Below are 25,093 nucleotides of genomic sequence, written 5' to 3'. Positions count from 1 at the left end.
ATCGACCTTAATACAATAGACAAACCCCATCAGATATGTGTCACTTTTATAAACGTTCCCTTATTTTTTCTAAACTGAAATTGCACAGAAGTTGATTTACACTGAATTGGGGCCGAATGAAATCCAATTGGAGCTCACTTCAACACTGTTTTGATGTAAGATTCAAAGCTCCTGCAAATTTATTTTATCTTCTGCATTTGCTGATCTCCTGCTTGTAAATCCCGTTGAAGGAGAATAAAAATGACTGCAGCCTGATGGGAATTAAATGTCTGAAGTTCAAAGCAGTTTGCACATCAGAGCAAATGTCAATCAAATGAACATCTTGCAAGCTAGGCAGGGAGTGAATTTCTCCATGGGGAAGAGATCAAAGTGGAAGTCACAGTTCTGTTTTCTCCCTCGGGATGCAGTTTCGATCAGTTGTTCATTAAAGTGAATCCAGAAGGAAGGGTTTTTATATATATAAAAAGGGGAGGGGGGATTGGAGTGAATGTTACTTCTCTTAAAACTGAATTTCAGCCAACGGTTTGATCTTATTTAAGTACATACAGAGACTAATTACAACCAACTATATAGTTTTTCTGGGGGGATTTTTGATAAAACAATTATTTGAATATTGTCACCTGTACCATTTTAGGCCAGATTTCAGAAGGGGTCTTATCTGTCATCTATGTTGCCCAATTAGTCTACAAGCCAGTATTTCAGCCTGTAAAAATGTAGGATATTGCTAAAAATCAGGACTTATTTTTATCCAGCAGTGGAGGCAATCAACAGTTGTCTGCAGATTTCACTTTTGTGGAGTTTATATCTTCTTCCAAAATAAATGATTTTGCAGGTTGTACATTTTCATATAGGGAAGTTACAAGATCTGTAAGTAAATAAGTACAGAAGCTAGAATTAATGTCAAGTTACAGTTAAGAAATCAAGCCATCAGAAGCCAGGACATTTTTAAAAAATTGATTTAGTGCAGAGATACATTGCTAAATAATTTAGCAATACATCCTAACTGATGTGGCTTTAAGTTAAGTCAGAAAGAAACAAATGGTAAATTCTTATTATATGCATAAATACCGGTACAGATTATAAGCATGATCTTACAAATACAGAATGTTTGCTTGTTTTTTTTCACATTTGTTTTCTGACAAAGGACTAAAAAAAGAAGTTTGTGGCTATGTGAACGTCAAAATTTCATTTGGAACATGGATTGCCTCCTGCCACAAAAATGGCTGAACCTGATTTAGCTTAAACTTTTCAAAATAAATCCCTTTTGGAAAATGTGCAAAACCAGTTTGAGTGAACAGCAACTGAAAATAAATTTAGATACTGTTCCCAGTCTAACCTTTACTGGAGCATTCACTACTAGCAAATGCTATAATAATTCTGTCTCAGGGGTGCTGTCAATCTTTTATTCTGCATATTTTATTAGCTAGTTTCCATATTATAAATGTATCTATTTTGTATATGTTCTCTGCTATTTTAACTGTGTGAATGTACTAACAAGGAATAGAATCTGTAGAAGGGATAAGGAAAAGAGGTGTAGTTGTCAGAATGTGAGGAGGGGGCAGGATAGGGTTGACTCCGGGTTCTTTTCTAGCTCTGCTACTGAGATCTTTGGGGATATTACAACCTTTCTGTGCCTGATTTTTACTCATTGGGAAAAATGAATGTATTAATACTCCTACTTCTTTGGTATGTTGTGTGGCTTGGTTGGCCAATTTTTGCATTAAAGCATTTTGACACACTAGGGTGAAAGGTACTATGTAAATATATACAGTGTTACTGTTGAAACACCCACCTCAAATGGCATATGACACTTTTTTCAAGGATGAAGCTTCTCTATCAAAGGGCAGTTAGAAAGGGAGCAAGTGTTGGTCTGTGGATGAGATAAAATCATTTGAATAAGGAAGGTGGAGGAGAGGGATCAGTGAGGGTAATACCTTCTGTTACTAGTCCCTTCCCCAGAGGGTGTGTCAAAATTGGACACATTGTCGTTCTTGTTCTTTAAATCTTTTTCATATCCTACCTATCATGTCCTGACTGACAGATCCAGGATTCAGTCTGGCAGCTTTTAAGTGCATGAAGAAGAAAAGTACTGCTGTGCCTTGACATTTTAAATCAAGGTATTTATTACTTCTCTACCAGGTAATTTAAAGCTGGCAATTTCAGTAGTACAGTGAGTCTAGGAAAGTGTGTGTGTGTTTGCGCTCATGTGAGAGAGAGGTAATCACAATGGAGGAAGGAAAATTGGGGCTTGAGAAGGTTCCAGATGCTCTCGAATAAAGAAATGTATATCATGAGGTGTGTTACAGTAGTTATTAAAGAATTACCCTGCTGTCAGCACCAATAGGCCACCTTGGCTAATTCCTATCATCTTAAAATGTCAGGATCCTTCCCATAAGGGTTCACATTTCCTTAGTCTTTCTCAATATTATTTATTTGATATTAGAATATGCTTTGAATATTTACTATATATGTATAGAATGTTCAATATTTTAATTAATGACTTGGATATTGGAGTGGAGAATATGCTTATAAAACTTGCAAGTGACACCATGCTGGGAGGGGTTCCAAGCACTTTGGAGGAAGGGATTAGAATTCAAAATAACCTGGACAAATTGGAGATTTGTTCTGAAAACAAGAAGATGAAATTGAGTAAAGACAAGTGCAAAGTACTACATTTAAGAAGAAAAAATCAAATGCACAACTACAAAATGGGGAATAACTGGCTAGGCGGTACAGCTGAAAAAGATTTGGGGGCTATAGTAGATCACAAATTGAATATGAGTCAGCAATTTGATGTAGTTATGAAATAGGGCAATCTCCTTTTGGGGTGAATTAACTGGAGTGTTGTATGTATGACCCAGGAGATAATTGTCCTACTCTACTCGGCACTGGTGAGGCCACAGCTGAAGTACTTTGTCCAGTTCCAGGCACTGCACTTTAAGAAAAATGGGGATAAATTGGATAGCAACAAAAAAAGATAAAAAGTTTTAGAAAACCTGACCTATGAGGAAAGGTTAAAAAACTGGACATATTTAATCTTGAGAAAAGAAGACTGAGTGGCCACCTGAGAAGTCTTCAAATATGTTAAGGGCTGTTATAAAGAGGACAGAGAGAAGTTGTTCTCTGAGTGTCAAAGGTAAGATAAGAAATGGCTTAGGGAGATTTAGGTTAACTATTTGGAAAAAATTTCTAACTATAAGGATAGTTAAACACTGGAATAGGCTTCCAGGGAAAGTTATGGAATCCCCATCATTGCAGGTTTTTAAGAACATTAAAAAAAAAAAAAAAACTGTCAGAGATGGTCTAGGTGTGCTTGGTTCTGCCTCACCACAGGGGGCTGGACACACACAAAATGTTGAAAGACCATTATTAAGATTGCAAAGTCAAGCGCTCAGAGTTAGGAAATGCCAGAAGTAAGGTTGTCTGTGCAATCTTAATTCAGCCCCCTTGTGTGTAGGCAGTATGATAGTCTAATTACATGACTACATACTATTTTTTCCGCAGGACCCCTGCCTCATTCAGTGCACAGCATATAGAGCTCTTCTGGGGATCAATCAGGGTTGCATCATGAAGGAGGCTGTTGTCTGTAGGATCCCTCCTCATTTGTCACAGAAATTGGAAGGCATGTAGTAAGTGAGGCAGCATGAGAAAGGAGGGCCTCATAGTTTGGGCTGTTGAATGCTGCCATGAAGAACTGGATTCTATCCCTGCCTCTGCCACAAAGTTCCTATGTAGTGTTAGGCAAGTCACTTAACACAATTTTTTCACAGGTGGTTGCTAACTGTGTTCCTCATTTTCTTGGTGTCCAACTTGAAACCCTAGGGTCTAATTTGCAGAGGTGCTGTGCACTCACAGCTGCAATTGAAGTTAGTGGAGGCTGACCGCTCACAACGCCCACATAATAACCTCACGACCCCCTGAGGGGTCCCGACCCCCAGTTTGAGAACCCCGTCCGAGTCACATTCTCCTGGCCTATCCTGTCCCAGTTTCTACTCCTCAAGCTTCTCATCCCCGTCCCAGTCTATGTGCCCAGCCTTCCAGATTCTCCCCCAGTTCTTTGTCAGATCTGTTTCCCCTCTTTCCTCACCATACCATACTGGTTCCCTAGTCCCAGTCTCTCCTCATCCCTCCAGCTCCATGTCTAAGCTGTGTCACCTCCTCCCATTTCCCTCACCAGCTCCTACTCCCAGTCTCTTTGCACAGCCAGGTTCGATCACTGCCCTTCTCACATCCTAGTACCAGCCTCCTTACCCAACCAGTCCATCTCCCCAAGCTCCCAGTTACAATTTCTCTTCCCCACAGTTAGTCCTAGTCTCCCCAGATTCCTTGTCCCAATATGCTACTTTCCCTTCCCCTATCCAACTTTTATCCCCTTTGCTTCAGGTCAGGGAGTTTCTTCCTCAGCCCTGTCTGAGTGCCAGCAAAAGGGGGGGGGAGACGGGAGGGACAGAGAAGAGAGACAGGCTCCTTGCTCTCCATTCCAGTACTTGGCTTACCCTGTCCTGGAGCAGCAATTACAGGAAACATCCAGCTTCATTTCTGTAGTCCTGGGCTGGAGGGTGCACAGTCTGGTCAGCACTAGGCACTGTCAGAGGCTCAAGTGTGCTCAATGCAATGTTAGGAGATTATAGCTGCTAAAATCTAAATAGTCTCTACTGAGCATGTGTGAAGTACAGTTTTTCAAAGGCTTGTGACTTAACCAATTGTGGGCAGATTTTCGTGGGGACAGCAAAAGGGACATTCTTGACACAAAGACCACCCTCCCTGCTAAATTTCAGGTCCCTGCTCCAAAGCATGGGGCACTAGAGCTCTTCAAAGAAAAGGTTGCCAGGATATTTTAATTTCTCCTAGCCTTGTTCTTGGAAACAGCTGAACTGTTTTAGTTGAAATTTTTTCAATAAAATTCAGCCTGAAGCAGGCACCCAGCCTGGAAAGTTTCAGCCCAAATGGTTCAAGTTGGGCAAAGTTATTTGCAACCTCTTATAATGGGAGGTGTCAGACAACCTTATTACTAGGTTGTGCTACCAGCCCTGCCTATATGCTTTTTTTGGTCTGACTCAGTGTCCCAGAAGGTATTCTTTCCATTTTAGAATTATAGATCTGCTCCATCTATCCATGTTTAAAAAAAAAAAAATCCTGTCTTCAGTCTCTGTAACGTAATGATAGTTTAAGATAAGTTTTAATTTCTGTGCAGACTTTTGGGTTTTTAAGACTATGAATACTTGTGCTAATTAGTTGAAGCTCTGCCCTGTCTTCTTTATTTTTCCCATTAAGTAATGGTGGTACTTCTTGGTTTAGTTCAGTTATTGTATTATCATCCTTTTTGCTGCAGCTGATCTACTTTCGGATGTGTTTTCACAAGCTCAGCAAAGTTGGGTCTCAGAGGTACTCGGAGGCAGATCTCTAAAGAAATCCCAGGTACTGCAGGAGGGTGGTATTGGTGATAAATAGGTAATACCAATGCCAACTAAGCCAGCACTGAATCAAAGCACCAACACTGACCCTGTGCCACTGACAGTGCTCTTTTGATGAGATGCAACAAGCAGCATTGAGCATATGTGCTCAATGAAGAAGGATACAGTATTTTTTGTAAGAGCAAGGATTTCAGTCCCAGGACCCTGGTGAAATTACAGTGTGGATAGTTACATTCTCTCTGTCCATACCCCCTACCTCTCCCATATTTTCTGCTTCCTGTTTAAACTGTTGTGCAGTACTGCTGTATGAAATTAAACAGCTACCACATCCCACCACTGAGATGGTTGTACTTCAAGTGATGGGTGAGGGTATGTGGGATGGGAAAGAATAAGTAGTGTTGTTGATTGGCATATATGTAATAACAGTGTATAGATGCATGTGAGAATGCATTATAAAATTTATATACACTGTGATAGACCCAGACCAGTTGGGAACAGCAGAGTAGCAGAAGGGAGATATATTGGCCACTGGATAAGTAGTTTTCTGTTCCCTGAGTGACCAGAGCAGGGGCTGCTCCAGGCTAATAGACCACTTGACTCCAATTAACCTGCTAAGAGTCAGGTGAGGCAGTTAAGCACCTGACTCTAATTAAGGCCCCTCTGATGCTATAAAAGGGCTTACTCCAGTCAAGCCGGGGGAGCGGAAGTGTGTGTGTGGAAGGAACTGGGAGCAAGAGGCGCAAGAAGCTGAGAGTGAGTAGGCGTACTGCTGGAGGACTGAGAAGTACAAGCGTTATCAGACATCAGGAGGAAGGTCCGGTGGTGAGGACAAAGAAGGTGTTGGGAGGAGGCCATGGGGAAGTAGCCCAGGGAGTTGTAGGTGTCGTGCAACTGTACCAGGAGGCACTCTAAACAGCTGCAGTCCACAGGGCCCTGGGCTGGAACCCGAAGTAGAGGGCGGGCCCGGGTTCCCCCCATACCTCCCAACTCCTGATCAAACACAGGAGGAATTGACCTGGACTATAGCTTCTACCAGAGGGGAAGGTCTCTGGACTGTTTCCTGACCCACAGGGTGAATCTGTGAAGCGAGCAAATCCGCCAATAAGTGCAGGACCCACCAAGGTAGAGGAGGAACTTTGTCACAACACGTATACAAAGTGATTAGGAATCTTTAGTGACCAGACAGCAAGTGTGAAAAATCGGGGTAGGGAGTAATAGGAGCCTATATAAGAAAAAGACCCAAAAATCAGAACTGTCCCTATAAAATCAGGACATCGGGTCACCCTATTTAGGATGCAAAAAATTAGGCCCTGTATATCTTCCCAGACAAAAATACTGCATTAAGATGGAACTAGGGTTAAGACTTCATGTAAATTATTTTAGGAGAAAAACTCGTGGGTGTTAATTGTCCAAAAACAAGCATTATAATCAAAATTAATGTTAAATTTAAAAGAAGTCCAAACATGTTGTTATGGTATGAAAATACACAGTGAAGGCACCCAAAGAGCCATATCTCTGCCCTTTAGTGATATTTTCAATAACCATATATTATGATTAAGGCATTGTAGCATTTGTGGTCACAGATTAGATTAAACTGATTTTTAAAGACACATTTGATATTTTTTAAAACCATTTTACGTCATGGTGTCACCACAGGGTAGATATAACAATCATGAATACTTAAGTTTAAATACCATCTTATTTCTTCAACTTCAGCCACTGAGATTCCAATGAATTCTAAGTACATGTAAAATTAGACTTTGTGCTATTCCTTTATTAAGATCATATTATTAATCATTAAGATCCATAAATGTTTAATGCAAGTGCTAAATTTTCTTACAAGATTTTTTAAAAATGAATTGTAACTCAGAAACATGCTACATTACAAAGTGGTTGAATCCCTATTTTAAGTGCAAACCTCAACTCATCCTCAAATATGGAGGATGGAGCCATGAATAGCACACCCAAAATATGAGAGAATGCTGTGTTATTGGAGCAACACAAGACCCTGCTCTCGACTTGTCCGTCTGTAACACAGTAATTTTTGAAAACCACATCCAATCAATTCCAAAATTCCAGGGAATGATCTGGGTATCAGTGGGCAGATCCTATTGGTTTTTGGTGAAAACTGGAAAATACTGATTTTTCACTAGGATTAGGCCCACAGCATGCCCATTTGGCACTTCAGGCAGAGGAAGCTCTCTGGCACCCTCTGTTGCTGCCTACACATATCACAGGCAGGAGTTTACCAGAGGGTAACACACTTTGTTAATTATATATGCTGAACTGTCATTCAGCCATGCCCCTTGCCACAGTTGGCCCCTTTCTGCCCCTACCACGTCCAGCACTGCCCCCATTCTGACCAGCTCCCACACCCAGGCTTACATTTGCACTTCAGAAGTTGGATAACACACAGCTCTGCCTACACGAGCAACAAAGTGTGCCGCCTCTAATTATGCTTCCTCTATATCACTCTCTTATTTTCTCTTTACTTGTTTCTCTAACTGAGCTCACTGGGAAGTTTGTTTATTATTTGCATTGTGACAGTGCCTAGGAGCCGCAGCCGTGGTAAGTGTTGTACAAGCACAGAGTAGACAGTCTCTATCCTTAAGAGCTTATTTACTGTTTTAGTTTCTAATGTGGAACTGCTCATCTGATCAAGCTCCAAGTTAGTGTGTGTGACTTCTTTAGAGAGCTGATCTGAATTTTGAATTTTTGGCCACTTGCTTGTAAATTAAAAAATATTGTTTTTAAATGAAAATCTGTGTTGATAATTATTTTTTAGGTGGTGGGGGACGGGGAAAGAGGAGGATGACCAGCTTCACCTTTAACAATTTTAGCAAATAGATATAGCAAAGCACTTCTGTGTGTGCTTGACTTTAAGCAGCTGAGTAATCTCATCACTACTGAAGACAAAGAGGTTTAATTATGTGCTTAAATCCTTTACTGAATGTGGGTCCAAATTAATGAATGAGAGTGCAGTGAGGTGGATATTATATAAATAAACGCCAGATTTTTTGTTTGTTAATATTGACCCAAAGTGGCCAGTATTTTTACTGATTTAATGTTACCAAAGTATTTTCTACAATTAGCATTTTTAACTAAAACAGTAAGACTGGACATTTGATAGTCTTGAAGAATTTTCTTTCCCCAGTGTCTTTCCTAAACTTGCTTTCCACCAACTTCTTTTCAAAACAGGCTAGGTTCTTTCAGAACCTCACCTCATGAAGACTCAGTGTGCAGGGGAACTGGTTATGATTTCCTAGGGATAGATTAGTGGCAGAGTATTTTTGACAGGAAGTGGGTAATTGATGAGGATCCTTAATAATACGACTGGGTGTCAAATCCTACCAAGGTGCTCAGAGTCATGTTTAGGCATTGCTGTGCTTAGCATCACAACACCTAACTGATATAGGGGACTAAATCTCATTGTCAAAAGGGATTTAGGCACTTAGGAGTCTGAGCCCTGATCTATGCTTACAATTTAGATCGACCTAGCTATATCACTCGGGAGGTGTGAAAAATTCACACTCCTGAGTGCCACAGTTAAGCCGACTTACTCCCTGGTGTAGACATGGCTAAATCCATGGAAGATTTCTTCCGCTGACCACGCTCCTGCCTCTTTGGGCAATGGATTACCTACATTGACATAAAAACCCCTTCTGTTGACATAGGCAGTGTCTACACTACAGCGCTGCAGCTGTGCCACAGTAGCACATATAGTGTAGACATGCTCTAAATCCCATCAACAATTGATGGAGTTTAGACTCCTAAGTGTCTAAGTGCCTTTTGAAAATGAGATTTAGGCTCCTAAATTAGTTAGATGTTATGACGCTGAGTGCAGCAATGCCTAAATATCTTTAAAAATCTGGGCCTAAGCTATAGCAAATAAGGTACACTGATGCATCGCATCTATTATTTTTATCAGATCTGATGACAAGGTTCCCTTTGATCAGAATTTGATTTGTAATTCTAATAAAATAAAGGCTTATAAATGCTGCTGCTACCTAAGTACTTTAAATAGGAAGCACATTTACTATTGTGTGATGTGATACATGAAGGGGGAGTAGCTCCCTTTGGTGGACACCCAGCCAGCCAATTAGCTGTAAAATCCCTCTTGGTCTGTTCTCTGCTTGCTTTACCTGTAAAAGGTTAATAAGCCCACAGGTAAAAGAAGAGGAGTGGGCACCTGACCAAAAGAGCCAATGAGAAGGTAGAACTTTTTAAAATTGGGAAAGAAACTTTCCCTTCTGTCTGTTGTTCTCTGGCCTGCAGGGACACGGAGCAGTAATGCCGTAAACAGCTTTAAGCCAGGTATGATTATAGATTATCAATTCATACCTCAAACCTACTTATCTGGAGCCTCAGATATGTAAGTAAAATTAAGGAATGTCTAAAAAAGTGATTAGGGTTATTTCTTTTATTTCTTATTGGCTTGTGGACCCCTCTGTACTAACCCCAGATACTTTTGTTTGCTTGTAACCTTTAAGCTGAACCCCCAAGAAAGCTATTTTGGGTGCTTGATTTTTGGAATTGCTCTTTTAAAATATAGCAAGAGCGTAAGTTCCAGATGTATTTTCTTTCTTTTTGTTTTTAATAAAATTTACCTTTTTTAAGAACAGGATTGGATTTTTGGTGTCCTTAGAGGTTTGTGTATGTTGTTTGATTAGCTGGTAGCCACATCTAATTTCCTTTGTTTTCTTTCTCAGCTCTTCCCCGGGGTGGGTGGGTGAAAGGGCTTGAGGGTACCCCACAGGGAGGAATTCCCAAGTGCTCCTTCCTGGGTTCAAAGGGGTTTTTTTGCATTTGGGTGGTAGCAGCGTTTACCAAGCCAAGGTCAGAGAAAAGCTGTAACCTTGGGAGTGTAATACAAGCCTGGAGTGGCACGTATTAATTTTTAAAATCCTTGCGGGCCCCCACTTCTGCACTCGGAGTGACAGAGTGGGGATTCAGCCTTGACATGTGGCATTTTAAAAAACAGACCAAAATGGAGAATGTCTTCACTTCATTAAAGTCATTGTGTAGTTGTATATGGGTTTGATTTATATTTTTGTATCTAAAATGAGGTTCAGTTACCATTTCTAAATTATTTCACCTGGTAAATATGGAAAACGTAAAATAAAAATGTAATAAAATATATTGCAGGCAGCCTTTCTAATTACACTGGAAGTCCCCATTCTTTTCTACAGAAAGTAGGCTTGTAACTGCCTTATATATAGACTTCCAAAGACCAAAATGTAATGGTGAGAGATGTAACCATGTACAAATACAGTGTTTGAAGGCTGGGAATGCAAGGCAGGGAAGAGGAAATGTTCAGGCTAGTAAAAGGGTGTATAATTAAGAGCAGTGGAATGAAACCAAGAGAAGAAAAACATAGGCTGAATAGCTGGAAAACATTCCTAATGATGTGATCTCCCAAGGTGGATCTTCACCACTTAGGGTGGGGTGGGCCAAAAAGTTTGCCCACCCTGCCCTGAGGGCCACATCTGGGTATGGAAATTGCATGGCAGGCCATGAATGCTCACGAAATTGGGGGTTGCGGTGAAGGTGGGGGTGAGGGCTCTGGCTGGGGGTGCAGGCTCTGGGGTGGGGCTGGGCATGAAGGGTTGGGGGTGCAGGAGGGTGCTCCAGGCTGGAACCGAGGGGTTCGTGGGACAGGAGGGGGATCAGGGCTTTGGCAGGGGGTTGGGGCATGGGAGGGGGTCAGGGTTACAGGCTCTGGGGGGCGCTCACCTCAAGCAGCTCCCAGAACAGCAGCATGTCCCCACTCCGGCTCCTACATGGAGGCACGGCCAGGCGACTCTGTGCCTGCCCCGTCTGTAGGCGCCACCCCCTGCAGCTCCCATTGGCTGTGGTTCCCGGCCAATGGGAGCTGCAGGGGCAGCATTCAGAGCTACCTGCATAGGAGCCAGAGGGGGGACATGCAGCTGCTTCCGGGAGCTGCGTGGAGTGGGACAAGCCCCCTGGCAGGAGCTTGAGGACCAGATTAAAACTTCTGGAGGGCCGGATGTAGCCCCCAGTCCATAGTTTGCCCACCCTGACTTAGGGTCTCTTACAACTGGACTGGACAAAACTCAAATATTCTGCCAGGGAACAAACCAGCACTGGCCTGCAGATTAACATAGCCTTTTACAACTCTAATTTCATGAGTGCTTGCATGTCACAAGGGATAAAATGAAAATATGCAGCACATTGCATTAGTGAGTAGGATATGACCTGTAAGTGGGGAGTTTTAACTCGCCCGCTTTTTGCTTTGGGATTTTCTTTTGCCTGTGCCATTAAAAATGCAAATGGAACTCCAGTTGCTGTTTACAAACTGATAATTTTTCTATAAATCCTTGGCTAGACATTTTTACAAAGTCAGCTTTTGCTTTGCTAATCTTGTTGTTTGTCATTTCAGGTTTGATGGGAATTTTAACACCAATGTTTCTAGAACTATTAGCTGTGATAGATTGTCCACCACAGTTAATAGCAAAGCCTTCAATCCAGGACGTGATTTAAACTCTGGTAAGTAATACAAATATTTTTATTTGCTTTTGTTCTTCTTTTTTCTCCATTAGAGTTTAACATTCTGTTGGTACAGAGGATTAACAGTGCGCTGTAGCAACATGCTTTTATTTCGCTCTGAAACTGGCATGCAGCTCCTAATTTGAGATTTCATGATTGAAAGATGATACCTAAAGTAATGCCCTTAGTCTAAGTACTTTTTAAATATAAAAATGTCATGAAGACTTATTCCATGTATAATGTTGTTGTGATTTTTTGTGCCTATTCGTCTCGCCTGTTCCCAAAGTTGCTTTCCTTCCTAGCCCTGTCTTCTATGGCATCAGTAGTATCAGGTGTTGATGGTGCCAAACTGAGGTGCCTCCCTGATCTTCTTAGCTGAGTTCAGGTAATGTGCAGCTGCTTTTGCAATGATATGCAAAAGTACAAGGACATCTGAAAATATTTCCTTTCTTTGACTTGTCATGGAGTTGACCCATTTGCTTGATACGCTTTAAAACTGGAAATGTGCTTACAACCTAAGGTGTCTGACTTAACCCCAGAAAATTCAGCCTTTGGTCCCATGCCACAGGCTTTTCTTTTTAATATCCTGTAGAATTTGAAATAAATGGGTTTTAATTTTTTTATCACTATTTTTTTGCCTCCATCATTATATCTTCTTATGATGGCTTTGGGTTGTAAATTTTAAAACTATTTTAACTATAGACTTCCATTTAGCATGGTTTTTATTTAACTGCCGGTGCAGGACCAGCGGGAAATGCACGCAACCTTGATTCTTGTGGGTTCTATAAGAATAAGAAGGTGTTTTCAACCTCTCACCAATGGGGTTTTCTCCCCATCCCAATCCTCTGTAGTGACTTAGAATGTGGAGATCTTGCAACAAATTTGATAAGGGAAGTACAAATTTGGGTCTAGAACCTCTAGCTGTGTACCTCTTTAAAGCTCCAAGTGGTCTCTAGGTGATTCATTTCTGTGGTCATAAATAAATGCTGTGAAATTTAGGATTGGCAGCAACATTCAGCTTGTTTTTCCTTCCCTCTTCTTCTCTGGGCACTCACCACTTTCCCTTTTGATTGGTTGGGATAGGGATGCTAAAACTTTGCCCACTCAAGATTTTCAACTTGCTAGGAGTCTGAAGGCCATACGTAATTGCTTAAATGGTGCAATTTCAAGCATCCTCACCTTCAACACAGATGTTGGCCTGGAGAGTCTAGATGTCCCAACATAGAATCATAAGACTGGAAAGGACCTTGAGAGATCATCTAGTCCAGTCCCCTGCGCTCATGGCAGGACTAAGTATTATCTAGACCATTCCTAACAGGTGTTTGTCTAACCTGCTCTTAAAAATCACCAGTGACAGAGATTCCACAACCTCCCTAGGCAATTTATTCCAGTGCTTAACCACCCTGACAGCTAGGAAGTTTTTCCTGATGTCCAACCTAAACTTCCCTTGCTGCAAGTTAAGCCCATTGCTTCTTGTCCTATCTTTAAAGGTTAAGGAGAATGATTTTTATCCTATCTCCTTGTAACAATCTTTTATGTACTTGAAATGTCTCCCCTCAGTCTTCTCTTCTCTGGACTAAACAAATCCAGTTTTTTCAATTTCTCTCATAGGTCATGTTTCCTAGATCTTTAATCATTTTTGTTGTTCTTCTCTGGATTCTCTCCAGTTTGTTCACATCTTCCCTGAAATGTGGCACCCAAAACTGGACACAGTACTCTATTTGAGGGCTAACCAGCGCGGAGTATAGTGAAAGAATTACTTCTCGTGTCTTGCTTACAACACTCCTGCTAATACATCTCAGAATGATGTTTGCTTTTTTTTTTTTTTTTTTTTTTGCAATGGCGTTACACTGTTGACTCATATTTAGCTTGTGGTCCCCTATGGCCCCCAGTACACCTTCCTAGGCAGTCATTTACCATTTTGTATGCATGCAACTGATTGTTCCTACCTAAGTGGAGTACTTTGCATTTGTCCTTATTGAATTTCATCCTATTTACTTCACACCATTTCTCCAGTTTGTCCAGATCATTTTTAATTTGAATCCTGTCCTGAAAGCACTTGCAACCCCTCCCAGCTTGCTATCGTTCGCAAACTTTATAAGTGTACTCTATGCCATTATCTAAATCATTAATGAAGACATTGAGCAGAACCAGACCCAGAACTGATCCCTTTGGGAACACACACGGTATGCCCTTCCAGTTACATACATACACTTCTTCGCCATAATTGGAATGGAAGGCCACACACTTCTATCCATATTAAAGGTGAGCAGTCACAAACCACATGATAGAAGTCCATGGGCTACATTTGGCTCCCAAGGCATCTTTTTATTTTTTTAAAGTTTTAATTAATGTTTTAAATTAAAGTTTTAATTAATTTGATGTTTGTTAAAATATCTGAGGAAGTATCAGCTTAAAATTGTATTTACAACAAATGTCCTTACTGTAAATTATTAAAACTGAAAGAATTTAAAAAATCTAATACACTTTTTACTATTTATGACATCTGTTCACTTATTTTTTTTTGGTTGTTTTACTATGGAGAATTACATATTTTATTTATTTTTATTTTTGGTCAGTTTCAAGCCCATTTCACTTTCCCCTACAATAGCAGAGTGCTGCGATATTTGGCATGCATACCCTGAAATGGAGGGAATGTTTGTTTAAGTCAAATTCCTGTGAAAGCATTTATTTTACTTCTGGAAGAATGCCTGTTGGTATTACATTTTGTAGAAGCTCTTATGAAAAAAAATAACTTGGAGTCATAATTGCCCTTAAAATGTCTTCTTAATTAATTAAGTAGTTAATTTGGATTTATGACCAAACAAAAAACTGACACCTATCCAAGACTTATAGCCCCCCGACACAAGTTACCAGATCAAACAATTAAATAGCACCTTATCCTTCCTTGCCAACAAGTGCCGACTCTTTAATGAGCATGCATCCTAAAATCAAGCAGTGCAGGAGTAATGGACAGTTAAAAGCAAGAGGAGAGAGGATCAAGAGGACTGTATCACTGGAGAGGTGCTTCAGCATTTTTACCTGGAGTGTATACGATACTCTGGATTCCCACCTGGGCTGCTCCCAAAGTATTTCTTTTAATGGGAGCTCTTCATTCTGCCCGTATGTGCTGATCGGGGAACAGGGTGCCAGTTAGGAGAGAATAGAACAGCATGGGGAAACTTTGGGCAGGTGCATGGGAAAGTGGTGTGAGGGGTTGTGTTTGCAACCAGTATAGAAATAAAGGTTGTTGCTGGGTTCAGGCCTAATGGAACCTGAAAGTTAGATTTTTAAGGAATAGTGGGAAGAAGACTGGACCAGAGAGAACATATACATGTTGGGCAGAACTGCCAGCCTCTTGTCAATTTGATTGAACATGTCTTCCAGAGCTTGCCTCAAGATTTCGAAATTTGCTTGGAGCATTTCCAGAGTCGTCGGCTTTCTGTTTCCCATCTTTTGCATTTAGAAGATTTAGCCTAGACATTTTCATTTGCTGCCCCAACTATTTCTATTTCTGAAAACAGAACAATTGGGACTGCGTCTGGATGGGAACACTGATCTTCCCTGGGTGGTGGTAAGAGGTTTGACGTAGACTGAATAAGGCCTTTGGTACTGTCACTAATGGCAGCAACCAAGTCTCTGCTGCCTCAAAGAAATTTTTGAAAACAAAAGAAACTGCAACAACAACAAAATTCAAGCAATTGAAAATGAGGCCTGGAGTCATCAGTAGGTTGCTGGTTCTAATTTATCCTTATCAAATGCTTGTGTGGTGGACTATGTGAAATGAATCAATCTGTGTGTAATTCCCAGGGAACAAGAGTCTGCATCACAAAAACCATCACCACCTCTATTGTTGTCCCTTGCTAACTGGCTACCCCATCGGTAGTCTCAGCAGAGCGGCCAAGGATTTGAATGGACTTTAATCCCTGGAGTGGATTCCTTCTGGATTGAGGCTTATTGACTATCTGGTAGGACAGTGTGAGAAAACTTGCCCTGCCACAAGGTGTGCTTCATCTGTTTTATGGATAGAGGACTCCAGCCTCCCATTCTGAGAATGAATAAAGAACTTCACTCCCTAAGGGAATTTATCCAAAACATTTCACCAGGAGTGATGCTGGTGCCGTAGCTGGACAGCTGATACAGCTCTTCCCCCCCAAATCCCTCTTCCACACAGTACTGCTGAAGAGTTTGGGCGGGTGAAGATTCTGGATGTAGGAAAGTTTAGGTAGAAGGTTTAGGGTATGGATGGAGAGTTAAACCCTGGATGAGATTTTAGGGTGCTTGCTTAGGAGCTGCTATCTCTTGATACTTTGTGGAATTGCCTCCTCTTGGATCTTCCCACACCCACTGCTGTGACCGAGTTCTGTGGCATCTGTTACTTAAAAGATAAATTTAGGACTAAGGGCTTATCTACAAATGGAATTACTCAAAAATAGCTCCATGTATGGACACTCTTATTCTGGACTAAGAATACCTTTCAAAGTGGATTAAGCTAAACCAGGAGTGCCCAACCTACAGCCCGTAGGCCATACATGGCCTATCAGAGCATTTCATAATGCTTGCGGCCTGTTTCAACACAATATACTAAGTACCGGTTCATGAACATTTTGGCATGTTTACATCATTTTAGTTTACACAAGTGTATAAATAGACAATACTGTACTTAGAAAAAACCTACGTACCTACATACTAAACAAGATGAACTTAAAATATAAATCAATACAGGTGACTTTAAATCTTATTAAAATACACCTCTACCCCGATATAACGCGACCTGATATAACACGAATTCGGATATAACACGGTAAAGCAGCGCTCCGGGGGGGGGCGGGGCTGCGCACTCCAGCGGATCAAAGCAAGTTCAATATAACGCGGTTTCACCTATAACGCAGCAAGATTTTTTGGCTCCCGAGGACAGCATTATATTGGGGTAGAGGTGTATGTAGAATCTATTTGGCCCACACAAGATTGTGCTTAGGTTTATGTGTCCCTCCTGTGTAGTAAGGTTGGACACCACTGAGGTAACCCAAAACAAGACACTCTTATTTGGCAGTAAGAGAATGCACACATAGAGTAAAGAGTAATTCAGGAATAGCTTTTCCTCTTTAAAATCACATCCTATTAACTTTTAAGTGTAAACAAGTGTTGTTGCTTCTGGATCTCTGATTTTTTTTTTTCCCTTCCTCCTTCTGAATTCTGGGGAACTCCCAGCAAGCAGAGTTTATATCCTGGATGCAGCAGCATGTTTGTGATTGGACCCCAAACTTGCCAATCAGTTACACAACGGGTTCATGAGCCTATCACTTCTTCCAACAGGCAGGAGCTTAGCATGCTTTCTTGATTGAGTCTGCTGTTTTTTAAGTCAAAGCCAGACCAATTTATCTGTGAGCCAGGTTATACTGCCCCTTGAGTGTTTTGTTTTTAAACAGCTGTCTCACAGTTTAAATAATCTGGTTTGTAGAAACCATGTGGAAAATATAAATTTAAACATTACTGTGTTCTCCCTGGACCTCAAATCTTAAATGTTAATTTTGGCCCATTCCACACAGCCTCAGTAACTAGGATTAGAGGGGGGGTATTTGTAGGGGTTGGAGGGAACTGGAATTCACACCACAGGCTCCTGGCAAACCACAGGACTGTAACACAACTGCTGCTCTAGAAAATCCATGACATGACAATAGACTCAATTAGTAGGCAGTAGAAGTAGTTGAGAAAAGGCAAGTATATTTCATGAAAAATTTCAGAAGAATTGAATGCATTTATTTTGTTTGACATTTTCCATTATTTCTATGAAATATTTTTTTAAAAAACACCTTCATTTTGGTCAGAAAATAAAATAGCTTTGCAAGTAGAAAATGGAAGATTGGTAGAAAAAAGTGTGAGAGGGTGAGTATGATGTGGTGGTGCCCTTCCCCCTCTACCCCCCCCCCATGAAATTAAAAAAAAAATCAGTTTAAAAATCTAAAATTGTGTTCCAAATGAAAAATTTTCACATTTTTTATTTTGGTTATAAAGTTTTCCATTGAGGGAGAGGGTGGTTGCAGCAGTTTTTGACCAGCTCTAGTAGATGGATATGGCACATGTAAAGAATCAAGTCTGGATCCTGGGGCCTTCATCTGCAAATCATAGGTCTCTACCACTTGAACAAAAGTAGAACTCTTTAACTGGCAGTAACAGGTCCTTTACCGCTAGAGGTGAACGTCGCGCCCAAAGCCAGCATGTTACTTGATCCTTTCATACCCTTATACCCCTCAGTAAGCAGGGTTCCTGTGAACCGTCACCCAGCACAGCTCCCCTACCCCCAAACGATTTTTCTCAGCCTATTTAGAGCTAGTGTAACCTCCTTTTGCAGATTGTAGAGAAGGTACAGGGCCCCGCAAAGCCACTTTGTCTGTACCGCTGCTCAAGTGTGTGTGGGGGGGGGGGGGGGGGGAGGATTTTGTGTGCCCATTGCAATAGGGTGAGTTTCACCCAAAGAGCTGACATAGTTTTAAAAGTGACACTGTAAATGGCATCTTTTTAGTCATCAAGCCTTTTCATTTATGTTTAGGGAATTGTCTGCCAACCTTACTGAATAAGGTTTTGCTACTGGTTAGCCTTGGAAAGCCAACAGAGCTACCCAAGAGTGAGCTGGATTTAATTCTGGCTCACAACATCAGTAGACTGTTAATTAGGTTGCAGTCACAGAATCCTTTATTCCTGATGATGTATAAGTCAGGACACAGCTTGACTTTCAAATCCAAGGTTAAATTTGCAGGGCTAGCAGGTGGAAAGAACATTTCTTTAATTGTAAACTTAACAAATTCACTCTGGAATCATTGAGAAACAATAAACAAGGTTCTCCTTGATGCTGTTATTTAGAGTCACTCTTTAAAGAACTGCTACATGTGTGTATATGCAGTGTACCATCCTTTTTTGAAGGGTGTTCTCCATGTACCCTATGGCACGCTTTCAAATTTAATGCTCAACAAGAGAATTATAAGTAACTGTTCTATAATGAATAATCATGTTGAATCTTTTTTTGGAATTTTTACTAAATGTTTGTGCTGCACTTTGAAGATTAATTAGTTAATGATTCTGCCATGCTTTGAAGATGTAAAATGCAGTCTATAAGTGCTAAATATTATCATTATCACATTCTCTTTGAAGTTTTACAAAACTCATTCACGTAGAGGTCTCCTTCTCAAAGTCATTCATGCCTTGGTAGCAATTTGTAATTGGAGAGAGAGAGAGAGAGAATATCCTTAAGTGCTCTCTTTTTTTTTTAATATTCTTAAACTTTTCCCCCCTTATATTTACAGCAGAATTAAGGGACGGCGCAAAAGCTTTTGCACTCTTAGTGTTTAAATCTTGAACATTCAGCTTCCATAACCTCTGTCCAACAATGGGCCTTTATTTGGTGGCATGGTTGGTTTCAGTCTCTTTCATACTAGTATGAGATGGAATCCTAGCACGTACATTTTAAACAAGATGTATGTATATCATCCTACATGTTAGAGAGATTATGATGATGTACTTTTCAAAACTGTCCTGGAGACTCTGCAAATTGAAAAGGGAGGAGAAAGTGCATCTTGTGCTGAAAGCAGAGAGATCTACAAAAGGCCACTGTCTTGGCCAGGTCTTTGGAGGCACATGAAATAAAATGACTAGCGAAAAGCCCTGCACTATTTCATGAGAGCTCCAGCTAGCTTGTAATTCTGGAACTGAAAGAAGTTTGACAAATGCAGCCTTAAATTAGAAGGCAGGCAGGCAATCCACCTTGTGACACATTTTGCCAGGCTCTTGTGCTTATAGAACCTGTCCCAAGATTGGCTTTGCTGGAAATATGAGATATTAAAGTACAGTCAATCATTTTAGAGATTAAAAGGTTTGGGGTGAGGGAGAATAGAACCTAAGAAGAATATCTGCTTGGTTTTGTAGTTGGGAACAAGAAAGTAGGAAGACTCTGCAGGGATTTCTTGTTGCTTTAGTAGATGGAAAATAAGAGTGCACCTGAAGGATATAAAGCTTATTTTTTCAGCTGTAGTAGTCCTTGCTTATCTGACAGGAGATTGTATGCTGTGGTCATAGAAAAATAAACAGGGGGTTATGATAAAATTGGCAGTCTCTGGAGAAGGCCGCCTTAAACTAACTCACTAGCTGAAGGAAATGAACCAGCAGAACTTTTTGAAAAGGAAGAGCAAGAAGAGAGGCCATTAAGGATGGTAGTGATTTTGGTAATTAGTTGGAGGTTTGAGAACAATCAGTTCATTAGGAAAGTGAACATTTTTATTTTCTCATGAGAGGAGCTGAATTTAAAGCATGACTCGTTAGCAAAATAATAGAGTCTACCTTTAATGCAGCAATTATTAAAGTTTTTTTTTAATTTTGCAAACTTTTTATATATTGTAGATGGAATAATACTCTTGGAGTTACTTTTAACTGAGTGGTTAAATCCCAGATTCTTCACTGGTAACATTCAAAGATATATTTTTAAAACCCATTTTAAAAAATTTTATTTTGGTGGAATTTCAGAAATTCAGCCTTTTTATATGAGTGAGAGATTAGTAGCCTAATTGTCAGGGTTGTTGATATAACCACTTTGTTAAATCATAAAAGTGTAGGACTGGAATGGACCTCGATATGTCATGTAGTCCAGTCCCCTGCACTGAGGCAGGACTAAGTATTATCCAAACCAGTGGTCACCAACCGGTCGATTGCGATCTCCAGTGGCAGTGCAGTGTGGCTGCCGCTAAGGCAGATTCCCTGCCTACCCCGGCCCCACACTACTCCCGAAAGCAGCCACTGCAGCCTGGGAGCAGGGGTCTCCCTCCGTGCGCTGCTCCTGCCTGCAAACACCACCCCCGCAGTTCCCATTGGCCAGGAGAGCTGTGGGGGCGATGCTTGCAGAGAGGAGCAGTACGCGAAGCCACATGCCCCTCGGCCTCCACACCCCAGGGGTCCCTTAGCCTCGCTGCGCCCACCGTCGACCTGGAGCCACCAGAGGTAAGTGCTGCCTGGTGGGAGGTCACACCCCAACCCCCATCCCTGAGCCCCCTCTCAGAGCCAGCACCCCATACCCCCTCCTGCACCCCAACTACCTGCCCCAGCCCGGAGCCCCCTCCTGCACCCAAACTCCCTCCTAGAGCTTGCACCCCTGACTCCCTCCTGCACCCCAACCCCCTGCCCCAGGCTCAGCCCAGATCCCCCTCTCACACTGCAAACCCCTCGGCCCCAGCCCAGAGCCTGCACTCCCTCCTGAACCCCAACCCCCTGCCCCAGTCCGGTGAAAGTAAGTGAGGGTGGGGGAAAGCGAGCAACGGAGAGAGGGAGGGATGGAGTGAGCGGGGGACGGGGCTTTGGGGAAGGGGTGGGACCTCGGGGAAGGGGCAGGGTAGATCCCTGAGTTGCCCTTAGATTCAAAACGTGATCTTGGGTATAAAAAGGTTGGAGACCACTGATCTAGACCATCCCTGACAAGTGTTTGTCTAACCTGTTCTTAAAAATCTCCAATGAGGGACATTCCACAGCCTCCCTAGGTTATCTGTTCCAATTAGGAAGTTTTTCCTAATGTCTGATCTAAATCTCCATTGCTGCAGTTTAAGTCCGTTGCTTCTTGTCCTGTCCTCAGTGATTAAGGAGAACCCCTCCTCTTTATAACAACGTTTTACATACTTGAAGACTGTTATCATGTCCCCCTTCAGTCTTCTCTTCTCCAGACTAAACAAACCCAGTTTTTTCAACTTTCTTCATAGGTCATATTTTCTATACCTTCAGTCATTTTTGTTGCTGTCCTCTGGACTTTCTCCAATTTGTCCATATCTTTATCAAAGTATGGTACCCAGAACTGGACACAACACTGCAGTTGGCGGTTTCTCAATGCTGAAAAGTGGTTAAATCCCAAAATCTACACGGATGACCTTTTAATTTAAATATCCAGTGTTCACAACTTCTTGTGAGCTCAAATGTATGGCACAGCACATACATGAACCAATAGTATCTTCAAATAAACTGTGATCTTTTCGCTTAAGTGCAGAGCCCAAAAAAGTACTGAACACACTTCTGACATCTTCCATCAGTTATTCCACACCTGTACCAAAAGCAAGTAGCTAAAATGTTTGCTGGCAGTCTTTTAACATTCTGATCTACCACCCACTAAACAACACAGCAATTCTCTCCAGCAGCCCGTACTTGTGACTTGCAAAACCCGCTGCCAGGCAGGGAAACTAATAATAAAATGCAAGTTTAAAATAGTGAACAGGAGTTCAGTGCTACAGAATATTCTTGCACATACTTTGATGGCCTGATTTTCAGAGATGCTGAACCTCTTGTTTCAAAATGTAAAAAAAGTAAATTTTTCTACATTCTAATATTGGGGAGGGGAAAGAGGGTACAAAACTGGATGGTGTGAATGCTGTAGCCTATATTTTGTTATGACGAGGAGTTTAATAGACAGACTCAGCATTACCAACCCTAAGTGTTGCTTAAGAGTCAGGCTCCACAAATCATGATTGGTTTAAAAATCATGAAAATTTAAAACTATTAAATCTGGGGGGGGGGGTTCATGTGCCTTGTGTTTTTTGAGCCTTTATGGTTCATCTTTTCAAGCTTTTCTCCACAACGATGAGGACTAGAAATTCTGGATTTTTTTTTTAAATGACACCTAATAACATGACTCCAGGAGTTGGGGCATAAAGAAAAACATGAAATATCATGATACGCTCAATAGTATTGCAAAAGTTGGCAACACTAACATAATGATAAAGGACAAAAATAGCAATAACTGTACAAGATAAATGCACTGAGCTGGACAGAGAGAAGCCATATAGTCACAAACCAGTCTGGGAAACCCAAGAAGGTGCTAAGCTGTTGAGGATGTACTTCAAATAACAATCTTCCACTCAGGTATTGGAAGTATATCATCTGGATGTGGCTTGAAATATTCCCCTGCATTGATTCCATCTGGAATACTTCAGTATCCTGCTAGTGTATGAGAACCAGAACATGAAACTGACTTGCCTATTTTCAGCATCCATCCTGAGGGAAATGCAAGAAGTAAATTCTTTATTAAAGGTGAAATGTTAATTAGATCTTTTCCCAAAGTTCTTTCAAGTTTCTAATCAAATGAGGTGTTTGTAACACAAGTAAGGAAATCTACTTTTTTGTACAAAATGCATCCATCTAAAGCTGATGCAGTCCCGTTAACACTGTTAGGCAAAAAGCCAAAGTAATTCAGCTATTAAAAGTTTGGTTTTAGTTTGTCACAAGTGGAAAGGACAATTTGGCTTGCGTGGAATTGAATTCTGTCGTTGTCCTGATGGCATACAAATTGGAGTCTTATGCTAATAAGTTGGTGTTCTCCCTCTTCTGTGCATTGTTAGTGTTTATTCCTCTTGCTTTAAGAGAATCAGTGGGAGTGCAGCTGTCTAATGTCATCTGTAGGAGAAACCTAGCAGTTGTGCTGCATATCTGTTGCTTCCTTCATCTTGTGTCAGTCTTTTTTTGGTAACAGGAGAGGTACGCACCTTAAGTGACAGCTAAGAAATCTCCATATGACTGTAAGAGAAAAAAAAATCCAAGTGCTGTTTCTGTGTCTCAAGGTGCAGTTCTTTCGGAGACCAGGACACATGGTTTTAATGTGTTCTGTCAGAGGTGGTACGAATATGAGTGTCTAATTCTGGTGATTTGAATTTAGTGTACTTAATCCAGATTTCTGTAATGTCCGTAAAATAATGTTAGTTTAGCATCAAATATTAATAATTCTTGATTGTAGATATATAGATATATCAACCTTATCATGGACAGATGAGATTATATGTGTTTCTCACTGAGCCATGTCTGTTTTGTTAATGTCATTGGGTATAAATTACTGGCATACAGCTGTTGTGCTGACTTTTTTGTAGTGTCCGGCAGCTGTTTCTTTTCTAGGATTAAATGTCTACTTAAAGTTTTTAAGTCTCACTTCATAAATTAAAACTTTGTTGAAACACTTCCTATTTTAATAATGAAGCAAGTGCAATCTAAGGAATGAATGAACAATCTCTAGGTACTGGAGTAGGACTTCGGGATCCTGTCCCCAAAAGCTATATTTCAGGCTCTATTGCTGACTCATTGTATGACCTTGGACAAGTTACTGTGCTTATTTGGTCCTCACTTTCCATCTGTAAAATGAGTATAATAATGTTAACCTACCATAAAAGGGGTTTGCAAGAGCTTTGGATGAAATGTGCTATAAAAGTGCCTGGTACAACGACCATGATGGTGATTGATTATAATGAGCAGTATCATTTTGTGCAAAAAGGACACACAATTTTTAAAATAATATTGTGTGTCCATAAAGGCCAAAGGGCACAATTACAATGTAAAGCCATAGCCCAAGGTAGGAGGTTCTGGTGCTACTGCAGCTCAGGAGTGTGGTCATTGCATCCCCATTTGACAGAGAGCTTGTGTTCCCCTGGCAAGCGGCCAGCTTTGCTAACTGGTACAGGGTGACAGGGCCACGACTCTGTTCTCTATAGTTAGAGCCCTACCAAATTCACAGTCCATTTTGGTCAAATTCACAATCATGGGATTTTAAAAATCGTAAATTTCATGATATCAGCTATTTAAATCTGAAATGTTATGGTGTTGTAATTGTAGGGGTCCTGACCCAAAAATAATTGTGTGGTGGTCGCAAGGTTATTGTAAGGGGGGGGAGGGATTGGCAGTACTGCTATCCTTACTTCTGCATTGCTGCTGGTGATGGCACTGCCTTCAGAGCTGAGCAGCTGGAGAGCGGTGGCTGCTGGCCGGGAGCCCAGCTCTAAAGGCAGAGCCATTGCAAGCAGTAGCAGAGAAGTAAGGGTGGCAAGGTATGGTATTGTCACCCTTACTTCTGCTCTGCTGCCTGCAGAGCTGGGCCCTCAGTCAGCAGCCACCAATCTCCGGCCTCCCAGCTCTGAAGGCAGCAGCGCGGAAATAAGGGAGGCATGGTATGGTATTGCCACCCTTACTTCTGCGCTGCTGCTGGCAGGGCACTGCCTTCAGAGCTGGGCGCCTGGCTAACAGCTGCCGCTCTCTGGCCGCCCAGTTCTGAAAGCAGCACAGAAGTAAGGGTGGCAATATCGTGACCCCCTCTAAAATAACCCCTTGTCTCTCTCTCTCTCACACACACACACACACACACACACACACACACACACACACACACACAC

At 41.3% G+C, this 25,093-nt stretch overlaps 1 protein-coding gene across 1 annotated transcript in view; it reads left to right on the top strand.

Moving 5' to 3' along the window:
- LOC112115974 (VWFA and cache domain-containing protein 1) overlaps positions 1-25,093 on the top strand; it is a 194,665-nt gene that overhangs the window by 106,146 nt on the left and 63,426 nt on the right. The window contains exon 4 of the mRNA XM_026656018.2: positions 11,815-11,921. Within this exon, the coding sequence (XP_026511803.1) occupies positions 11,815-11,921 (107 nt within the window). The remainder of the gene's footprint in view (positions 1-11,814; positions 11,922-25,093) is intronic.

This window comes from Terrapene carolina, unplaced genomic scaffold (assembly GCF_002925995.2).
Source record: "Terrapene carolina triunguis isolate 2854851 unplaced genomic scaffold, T_m_triunguis-2.0 Scaffold211, whole genome shotgun sequence".
Lineage (NCBI taxonomy): Eukaryota > Metazoa > Chordata > Testudines > Emydidae > Terrapene > Terrapene triunguis.
The sequence above is the reverse complement of the archived record's forward strand: the minus strand, read 5'-3'. Positions and strand labels throughout refer to the sequence as shown.